Source organism: Anoplophora glabripennis, unplaced genomic scaffold (assembly GCF_000390285.2).
Source record: "Anoplophora glabripennis isolate ALB-LARVAE unplaced genomic scaffold, Agla_2.0 scaffold807, whole genome shotgun sequence".
In the NCBI taxonomy this organism is placed as follows: Eukaryota; Metazoa; Arthropoda; class Insecta; order Coleoptera; family Cerambycidae; genus Anoplophora; species Anoplophora glabripennis.
In genome coordinates this window covers 159,196-170,867 of record NW_019416890.1, presented here as the reverse complement: position 1 = coordinate 170,867, position 11,672 = coordinate 159,196, and the positions used below count along the sequence as shown (strand labels likewise).

The window sequence follows — 11,672 nt, the reverse complement described above, 5'->3', positions numbered from 1 at the left end:
GTCAGTCATTTAAACTACTATGTGACGTCACAAGTTTAGATCAAATGACTGAACTGTTCACCCTTCAGCTGAATATTCTGTTGGTATATTCAACTAGTATTGTCAGCTGGTAACTTAACCTTTTTCTTTTTGACATTTTGTTTGAATGAGTATAAAAATCGTTCAGCAAAATGATGGATTCTGATACGACTGTGGAAGTGGCCAGTTTAAATTTAAACTTTAGAGGCACAGATGTTTTAGTAAACATAGACGTTGAAACAGCAAATATTTTACTTGATGGTGAGATTAATTTTTTATATGGGACATATTTGCAATCCACTTTGCTTCAGGATTATCCTCTTTTTTTTTGTGACCTAGGCCAGAGATAATATTGGTGGAATCATTTGTAATTCAAGTCTTTTTCGTATGAATTACATAAAAAACCGACCTAACCTTCCATTCTCTTACGATAACGATTATGTCGAATATTCGCATATCTTGCAACGTCAGAATCTACATACTTTTCACGCTTTTTAAATTTGCCACTTAAAAATATTCCAAAGAAAGGATTGATATATTCCTTCAGTTTTATTTGAAGCAAATACATATATTATATAGTGAGATATAACACCAATTCCCACAACACTAGATTACTGGAAGCAATAAATGATTATGGTTACTGGTTAGAAGTTAAAACCCATATGTCAAAGTCGTCAAAGTACATACTACATATCACTGAATAGTGAATATATACATTTTCGCCATCTGTTCAGGTTAGACAAGGTTAGAAATAAGATTAAAAGAGATAGAAATAGTAACTACAAGTCAGACGTACTCACCAATATTCACTCGCGAAAAAAAGCCTATAATAGACCTTACATAAATTTTTGAATGGTGTAGGTGGTGTATATTTTTGAATGATTGAGTATAGAACATATTAAAAAAAACATTTCATTCTTTATATATTTTTTGTTTCAATATTGAAAATAGATAATTATTTGTTCTAAAGAGAATATTGTACTCCCTTTTGTCTGTTGTAACGCCACTGCTTCAACATCTCGATTTCTGATGAATAAAATCTCAATGGAAATTATCGCATTATGTTCTTGAAATAACAACAAATAAATTATTTGCACTTTTACAAACAAAAACCTGTTTATACGGAATGTAGAACGCATACACATATTTTTACCGAGTTGGGAAGGTAGGTGAAAATGAAATTTCGATAGTGGTTAAGCTATTTGCCGGAAGAGGGCCAACTACTTAAACGCATTCCAACGGCCATTTAAAAATGATACAAATCAAATGACGTGTTAGGGTTATGCGCCCTGTGAAAGTTTGTGGTTTGTTTACTTAAAAGTGTTTTCTTGTTTCTTGTTTTCTTTAACCTAAATTTAAAATGCATCCGAACAGACGTAGAAAAAAACGTCCTAACTATGGAATAAGAACTGTGGAAGTTATAAGAGGACCAAATGGATTTGGCTTTACAATATCCGGACAACAGCCTTGTATTTTATCATGTATTGTAAGTAATTCTCCAGCTGATCAAGCTGGCTTACGTGCAGGAGATTTTTTAATATCCGTGAACGGGGTGTCTGTATCAAAAATAACACATGACGCCGTTGTGGGGCTAATAGGAAATTGCGTGGGTCCTATAAAGATGACTATTGCTGAAAACTATTATTCTGACAGTAGCGATGAAGAAATGGATTGTGGGAGGATGGTTAATAGTCGAAAACCAAAATATATGCATAAACCTAGACAGCGAGTGCATAAGGGAGATCTAAGGAGAGCTGTAGTAGAAACTAGTGAAAAGAATGTGATAAAAATGAGGGAATGTTTTTCTAAGCAGCCAGTAAGTGATTCTCGTTTAAATACAAATGTCTATAATGAAGAACCTATTCATGGTGTTTTAAATATTTCTAATCCATTACCTATGGAAGACGAGGCCGGTCCAATTGAATACAAGGCATTAGTGGGTTATTTAGGCACTATTGAAATGCCAAAACAACTGTTACCTAGTTCACGATTGCAGACAGTTTGTAGTTGTATTCGTAAACTCAGACAAGAAAAAAGAACTCCCACTGCTGTGTTAATGACAATATTACCTACTTGCCTAACTTTAAAAAATGCTTCTAATCATATACTCGCCATATATCCTACTAACCGTGTTGTATATGTCGGATCAACAGCTGACCGAGAATCAAGATATTTTGGATTAGTAACAAGCGCTGTTTGTGATACTAGAAATGAAAGTTTGCAAAAACGATATGGTGAGAATAGTTATCAACAGGATGAGAAAAAATTTAATAATGCCGATAATGGTGTTGAAATTTCAAATAGCTGCCATGTATTTGTTACTGATCCAAAAATTGTAGATCACAGTATACATCAGAAAAAGGCAGAAAGTTTCAAAATAACGTGTACAGCAGACCCAATTACTGGAAACTGTTTAGAATTCCCTCGAAATGCACTGTATATAGTGAGTTTGGTTCAGAACATGTATAAATTGCAAACTAACGATGGTAATCGAAACAATGACAATTTGGGGCCGCTGGTAGCTAATTCTCCCCAACCTAGTGCTTCAAGCAATTCAGATTCAGGTATAGGTTTCCGGGATGACTGTGGCAATATTAGTGATAGAATTTTAGTTGTTGAATTCCCAATGCATCGTCCATTACCACTTTTAAATAATAGTAACAGACCCTCAGGCATAGATGCTGCGAATACACCACTTGAAGGTTTGGATAATGTACCACTTAATAATGATCAAGCACAATTAATCGAATTAAATAATATGCGTTCTCAAAATAACTTAATTTTAGATAGACAAAATAATTTGTCAAAAAGTGAAAGTAACGATAAAAATGCCGACATGAAACAATTTAATAATTTGAATAACATTAGAGCCTGCGAAGGAGTTAGCAAAAAAAATATTGAAAAAAATGAGAATTTGGTAAAAGCCGACTATACATGCAAGCAAAATAATGATAGTGACCAATACACTGACTATAGCAGATTAACGTGTAGAGCTATGCCAGATGCATGTGTAAAACTTCAAAGGGGAATGTCTCCAACTAGTGTATTAAGTTCTGATGATAATACTCGCAATGCAGATGTAGATACAGGGCAGATATACACTGAAAGGGCAGTTGACGTACCTGATAATAGCCCTAGCAAAAAGTCATATGAATGTGTATCTCTGCATTCAGTAAATGATGATCCTGATTTTAAAGGCTCTGTAGATAGCGTTTCCATGCATAGTTCGAAAAGTATAGAGTTAGCGAATTTGATAAATATTTTTAAGGCACCCTTTGAAAGTAAAAGAAGTAAAAGACAGCTAAAAATGGTGAGCAGTTGCGATAATTTAGACAAATACAATGAGAACATTATGAACTATAAATTAAGTCCAAAAGTTTATGGTTTGTCTAAGCCAAATTACAGCTGCGAGGAGTTAAATAATTTTGATTCCGTGGAAAAATATGGATATGGCAGCCTGCAGGATTTATATAGCTGGAATGATCAAAGCCAGACTAGAAGAAACATTGCCCAAAGTGAACCAGATGTGCGGATTCCAAGGAATGTGGGTGTCAATTTGGTAAGTAGTTTTTCAATTTAGTAGTTAGTTTTCTTTAAGCATGCATATTGATTGCTTCGGTGTAAGTAGATTTAAAAAAAATACCATGCACTTAGATGTTAGATACAAATTTAAAAATCCTTATATGTATTTGAAATCTTAATATTTCAAATCCAAAGTAAACGGAAATAGTAAAAATTTTCCAGAATAAAATGCAGAAGTACTTAATATCTTTAAAAAGAAATTGAAAATTCAAATTTTTTAAAATGAGAATTTCTCTTTTCATCTTCTAAAAAAAGCTTCTAGCAAATTTTACTTTTTTCTAAAAAAAAAGGTAGGTACTATGTAAAAATTAAAGAATGTCACTTTTTTTCCTTAATTAAATTTTGGTGGTCCATTTAACTTGAGAAAGCTATACAAGATGTCCCGTATCATTAAGTTCAAATTTTGGGAGATTAAAGTACACTCCTTTTATAGTAAAAAACGTAAAACTTGTATATCCATGTTTATTTGTTTCTAAGGTATACGCCTATGAATTATTGGCAGATAATAAATAATAAAAATTCCTTCTTAAAGCAAATAAAAAATGATTTTATTTAAGAAAAGGTCAAAGTCCAAAATGTTCACCACCTTGTTGAATGTAGGCTTGTGCCCGTAAGCCAACAGATGACATAGTTGTCCGTATTTGGCGTTTGTTTGGTCGTATTTGTTGGCAGCCTGCTGCATACGCTCCAATAATACTTATCTTGTTTTTGAAACTAGTGTGTAGACTAAATCTTTCATGTGCCCCCATAAGTAAAAATCAAGGGGATTGTGATCGGGTGATCTGGGTGTCCAGGTAACAGGACCACCTCGACCAATCCATTCCAGTAATCCATATTGTGCCTGTTTACTTATCCATAATTGGTAAAACCTGACTTATCCGAGAATAACACCTTAAGAAAAAAGTTTCGATTCAAATGAATTTTGTGGTGTGCTCATTGGCAAAATATTACCCGATTTTGAAAATCATCGCCATGGAGTTCTTGATGTAGTGATATGTCGTATGGATGGAATTTTTTTTTCCAGTATTCTTAAAATACTTGTACGAGATATTCCGAAGTCAGCAGGTCTATGAGAAGAAATTAGTAGATTTACTGCTATTGCCGCCAATACAGCTATTTGATTGTTTTCATGAGTTGCAAAAGCTAGTTGCTTCCTTTTCTTAGGTTGTACATTTCCATTTTCCATAAATGCATTAACAACTTCATAAAACGTAACCTGCGACGGAGTATTTCTTTCAGGAAATCACTCAGCAAATAAAGCAACAGCATTAACAATACTTCTTTGACATTCGCCATAAATTAAGATTATTTCAATTTTTATCGCAACTCTCAGATATTCCATTTTAGTAGGTAAATAGTGAAGCACTGTGATTAATAAGAATCAAACACTGAAAACTGTAATTGTATTGTCATTTTCTGACATTAGCCTACTTGATCGTTACTGTTTTTAAGTTGGTCATCCTTTTGAAAATTTTTATTGGGACCTTAATTTTTTTGTGTAAAACCTGGTGCCTATTTGCACAATTATGTTGTAATTCCCCTAAAATGTCACTAGCTATGTTCTTAAAATACAATTAAAAAGAAGAAACATGTGACAAATGAACATTATGTTATTATTTTCTCTCTTCTTATTGGTGCCTTATAATAATAATTATATAATTTATATTAGAGACCACAATCTTCATATTTAAATCAGGATTACAGAAAATATACATTTTAGGTTTGCTTAGCACTTTACATGACAGATGAGTCCAACAGGGTCCCACATATTTTCCGGACATTTTGGCTGTATGAGACCAATGCGGACTCACGTATATTGTCAAACAATTTCACTGTCTGAAGTCCCCTTGGTCTCAAGTATTGCATTTAAAACAATGCTGTCGCGAAAAGCATGGGCTCACGGTCCGTTCTCTATATTTGGTGTGTTAATATGAGGCCTAGCACCATTTCCGAGAATAAAAGTGGACACAATGTAAATATTTTTTATTCTGTGTTTATTTGGTTACAAACAAAATAAAATAAAATTTGGTTTCTTTTTAAATTTGTCTAACTGACATAAATATCGAAAAAATAATACAAAAATAGAAAAAAATTTATTTTCATTGCTTTGTACACTTGAAAAAAAATGTACCTGAAGTTCCGAACGTTCGTTTGAACGAAAATGAAAACCCGTAATATCACGTTTAATCGTACTTAAAATGATTTTACCACCTAAATTCTGGCTTCTGTAGACGAAAACAACACTTCCCCATCATCAGAAGCCACCCCACATATTAACCACCCTTAAAACTTAGTTACATATATTTTAGAAAATTAGCCCCGTACCACCCTATATTTGACATAGGTTGTTAACATTACTTTTATACTGATTTTTAAAAAATATTCGGACCTTTTGTCACTATTGGAAGACACCCTGTCAACAACCCTTAAAACTGTCATAACTTATATCTCCAATCAAGCTTAAAAAGCCACGTTAAATTTGATTTAAAAAGTTTACGTTTCATTTATAGCCATTTACAAAAACTATTGCCGCCCTTTGTTGCCACCGGAAACTACCCTGTCAATACGAACTACCCTTGGAAAGGTCCAAGTATTCTATTCCAAATAACAAGCCTGCTACCACATTAAATCCGTCTTAAAATTTTAAGATAACATCTCTATTGATTTATAAATACTATTTCTGCCCTTCGTAGCCATCAGAACCCACCCCGTCAACTACCCTTAAACAGGTAATATCTTATATCCTCTGTCTAAGGCTGAAAGCCATAATAGATTTTAAGTAAATTGTTAAAATTATATTTATACTGACTTATAACAATTATTAATACCATTTGTTGCCACCGGAATACACCCCTTCACCAACCCTTAAATCAGTCGTGTCTTATATCCCCGTTATCAAGCTAAAAGCCATAATGGATTTTAAGTAAATTGTTAAAATTATATTTATATTGACTTATAACAATTATTAATACCATTTGTTGCCACCGGAATACACCCCTTCAACAACCCTTAAATCAGTTATGTCTTATATCCCCGTTATCAAGCTAAAAGCCATAATGGATTTTAAGTAAATTGTTAAAATTATATTTATATTGACTTATAACAATTATTAATACCATTTGTTGCCACCGGAATACACCCCTTCAACAACCCTTAAATCAGTTATGTCTTATATCCCCGTTATCAAGCTAAAAGCCATAATGGATTTTAAGTAAATTGTTAAAATTATATTTATATTGACTTATAACAACTATTAATACCATTTGTTGCCACCGGAATACACCCCTTCAACAACCCTTAAATCAGTTATGTCTTATATCCCCGTTATCAAGCTAAAAGCCATAATGGATTTTAAGTAAATTGTTAAAATTATATTTATATTGACTTATAACAATTATTAATACCATTTGTTGCCACCGGAATACACCCCTTCAACAACCCTTAAATCAGTTATGTCTTATATCCCCGTTATCAAGCTAAAAGCCATAATGGATTTTAAGTAAATTGTTAAAATTATATTTATATTGACTTATAACAATTATTAATACCATTTGTTGCCACCGGAATACACCCCTTCAACAACCCTTAAATCAGTTATGTCTTATATCCCCGTTATCAAGCTAAAAGCCATAATGGATTTTAAGTAAATTGTTAAAATTATATTTATATTGACTTATGACAACTATTAATACTCTTTGTTGCCACCGGAATACACCCCATCAACAACCCTTAAATCAGTTGATTTATATCCCCATTATCAAGCTTAAAGCCATAATGGATTTTAAGTAAATTATTAAAATTATATTTATATTGACTTATAACAATTATTAATACCATTTGTTGCCACCGGAACCCACCCCGTCACCCTTAAATCAGTTGTGTATTATATCTCCGATATCAAGATTAAAGCCATAATGGATTTTAAGTAAATTGTTCAAATTATATTAATATTGATTTATAACAACAACTGATACCTTTTGCTGCCACCGAAATCCACCCCATCAACTACCCTTACATCAGTTGTGTATTATATATGTATAGTTATTATAAGACAATATAAGTGTAATGTTAACAATTCATTTAAAATCTGTTACGGCTGTAAGCTTGATATCGTGGTACGTAATACACAAGTCATTTAGGGATAGTTGACGGGGTGGATTCCATCACCAAAGGGTATCAATAGTTGTTATAAGTCAATATAAATATAATTTTAACAATTTACTTAAAATTCATTATGACTTTAAGCTTGATATCGGGGATACAATACACAACTGATTTAAGGGTAGTTGACGGGATGGATTCCAGTTGCAACAAAGGGTATTAATAGTAGTCAATAGTTGTTATAAGTCAATACAAATATAATTTTAATAATTTATTTAAATTCCGTTATGGGTTTAATCTCGATACCGGGGATACAATACACAAGTGATTTAAGGGTTGTTGAAGAGTATATTAATAGTTGTTATAAGTCAATATAAATATAATTTTAACAATTTACTTAAAATCCATTATGGCTTTAAGCACGATACCGGGGAAATAATACACAACCGATTTAAGGGTTGTTGACGGGGTGGATTTCGGTGGCAACAAAGTATATTAATAGTTGTTATAAGTCAATATAAATTTAAACAATTTACTTAAAATCCATTATGGCTTTTAGCTTGATAACGGGGATATAAAACACAATAATTGGTTTAAGGGTTGTTGATGGGGTGTATTCCGGTGGCAACAAAGTGTATTAATAGTTGTCATAAGTCAATATAAATATAATTTTAACAATTTACTTAAAATCCATTATGGCTTTAACCCCGATACCGGGGATATAATACACAAGTGATATAAGGGTAGGTGAAGGGGTGGATTCCGGTAGCAACAAAGTGTATCAATAGTTGTTATAAGTCAATATAAATTTAATTTTAACAATTTACTTAAAATCCATTATGGCTTTAAGCATGATACCGGGGAAATAATAAACAACTGATTTAAGGGTTGTTGACGGGGTGGATTCCGGTGGCAACAAAGTGTATTAATAGTTGTTATAAGTCAATATAAATATAATTTTAACAATTTACTTAAAATCCATTATGGCTTTTAGCTTGATAACGGGGATATAAGACATAACTGATTTAAGGGTTGTTGAAGGGGTGTATTCCGGTGGCAACAAATGGTATTAATAATTGTTATAAGTCAATATAAATATAATTTTAACAATTTACTTAAAATCCATTATGGCTTTTAGCTTGATAACGGGGATATAAGACATAACTGATTTAAGGGTTGTTGAAGGGGTGTATTCCGGTGGCAACAAATGGTATTAATAATTGTTATAAGTCAATATAAATATAATTTTAACAATTTACTTAAAATCCATTATGGCTTTTAGCTTGATAACGGGGATATAAGACATAACTGATTTAAGGGTTGTTGAAGGGGTGTATTCCGGTGGCAACAAATGGTATTAATAATTGTTATAAGTCAATATAAATATAATTTTAACAATTTACTTAAAATCCATTATGGCTTTTAGCTTGATAACGGGGATATAAGACATAACTGATTTAAGGGTTGTTGAAGGGGTGTATTCCGGTGGCAACAAATGGTATTAATAATTGTTATAAGTCAATATAAATATAATTTTAACAATTTACTTAAAATCCATTATGGCTTTTAGCTTGATAACGGGGATATAAGACATAACTGATTTAAGGGTTGTTGAAGGGGTGTATTCCGGTGGCAACAAATGGTATTAATAGTTGTTATAAGTCAATATAAATATAATTTTAACAATTTACTTAAAATCCATTATGGCTTTTAGCTTGATAACGGGGATATAAGACACGACTGATTTAAGGGTTGGTGAAGGGGTGTATTCCGGTGGCAACAAATGGTATTAATAATTGTTATAAGTCAATATAAATATAATTTTAACAATTTACTTAAAATCCATTATGGCTTTTAGCTTGATAACGGGGATATAAGACACGACTGATTTAAGGGTTGGTGAAGGGGTGTATTCCGGTGGCAACAAATGGTATTAATAATTGTTATAAGTCAGTATAAATATAATTTTAACAATTTACTTAAAATCTATTATGGCTTTCAGCCTTAGACAGAGGATATAAGATATTACCTGTTTAAGGGTAGTTGACGGGGTGGGTTCTGATGGCTACGAAGGGCAGAAATAGTATTTATAAATCAATGGAGATGTTATCTTAAAATTTTAAGACGGATTTAATGTGGTAGCAGGCTTGTTATTTGGAATAGAATACTTGGACCTTTCCAAGGGTAGTTCGTATTGACAGGGTAGTTTCCGGTGGCAACAAAGGGCGGCAATAGTTTTTGTAAATGGCTATAAATGAAACGTAAACTTTTTAAATCAAATTTAACGTGGCTTTTTAAGCTTGATTGGAGATATAAGTTATGACAGTTTTAAGGGTTGTTGACAGGGTGTCTTCCAATAGTGACAAAAGGTCCGAATATTTTTTAAAAATCAGTATAAAAGTAATGTTAACAACCTATGTCAAATATAGGGTGGTACGGGGCTAATTTTCTAAAATATATGTAACTAAGTTTTAAGGGTGGTTAATATGTGGGGTGGCTTCTGATGATGGGGAAGTGTTGTTTTCGTCTACAGAAGCCAGAATTTAGGTGGTAAAATCATTTTAAGTACGATTAAACGTGATATTACGGGTTTTCATTTTCGTTCAAACGAACGTTCGGAACTTCAGGTACATGAAAAAAAAAAGAAAGGCATGATGCTTATTGCACTGGGAACTTTGTGCAGTCTTTCTGGCTGCCTCTTTCGATCCCAACTGCTTAGATATATTCCGAGATATATTCGCATAACATGTACATCTTCTGTTATTTCGACCAACATCTTCAAGCACATGTCTTCGTCAAGTTTTCCTGCTTTTCAGTAATTCTTTGATGACTTCTTTTCTATATTTTGGTCCCAAGACCATCATATAGGAATATATTTGGGGTTGTTGTTTTTAACGTGTTAAATCCATGGTTAAAATATGGGCGCATATTTTTGGGGCTTAATAAAAAATTATGAAAGTGAGAAATAAAAAAATATTTATTTGGAAAAATAACAATAACTTAGCCTTCTTCGAAGGATATATGTATTTTCAAACATAAAAGCTTGATAAAATTGATGACTGAAAAAACAATTGTTTTGATTCAAGGATACATTAATTTAGTATACTTATCTGTTTAGGTATATTATAATATAAAATAAATTCAAAAGTAAATCATTCTTCAGAGTGGAGACGGGATATAGTTATGTATTTAAGTTAAGTAATGTTGTTAATTGAACTGTTTATTTGTCTGTACAACTGTTTATTTGTCTGTACTATAATATTTGCATATTATAATTTTGAACAAAGAAAAATGTCTTCACATAAATAGGTAAACATTCAGTGAAGTCTGCTTAATCAGGGAAGTATACCAAATAAATGTATCTTTCATTAAAAATAATTCTATTTTTGATGAAGAAACATTCCAAATTATTTTATTTAGATTATTATCACAGACAAAATAGCAATCGCCACAGACCGCTCCTGGAATAGGCCAGCAGTTTTAAATTTCCGAATTGCCGGTAGAGTACACCACCAGCAGAATTTTAAGAAGAATCAAATACAGCGGCCCGCATACCTAAGCGTATCCTAGCAACATATAAACAAGACTTTGGTAATGTTGCCAGGCGTAGGTACTTACGGATTTCTTTTGTACACTTTTTTATCAATATCTGTTTTTTGCGTTACTGTATTTACTTCAATGTATGATGTAGGTATTGATAAAAATGTTTTTAAAGAATCAACGAATATCTATGTATGTATCATATGATATTCTGCAGTGGTGTTACAATTAAGTTATTTAATCATAATTTCGTTAATTAGCTACCTACTATTTTCATTTTTTGGTATTGAAATACTGCAGAAAATATATTTCCAAATAAACTAAATTCGTAATAATATTTTAAACAGCTTGTAATATAATTTTTTAAATATTTGATGATGACGATAAATTTATTTAATGTACAAGGTGGGTTATTAGTACGTCGCGGAATG

General features: G+C 32.0%; 1 protein-coding gene across 2 annotated transcripts in view; it reads left to right on the top strand.

Annotated features, from left to right (window-relative positions):
* Window positions 1-1,284: 1,284 nt before the first annotated feature.
* The window catches only part of LOC108914353 (regulator of G-protein signaling loco), a 100,435-nt gene continuing 90,047 nt past the window's right edge, over window positions 1,285-11,672 (top strand). Inside the window, exon 1 of one of the 2 annotated variants that reach the window (XM_018720156.1) lies at window positions 1,285-3,577. In XM_018720156.1, coding sequence (XP_018575672.1) covers window positions 1,379-3,577 — 2,199 coding nt within the window. In that variant the 5' untranslated portion in view covers window positions 1,285-1,378. The remainder of the gene's footprint in view (window positions 3,578-11,672) is intronic. The other variant, XM_018720159.2, reaches the window with a different exon arrangement.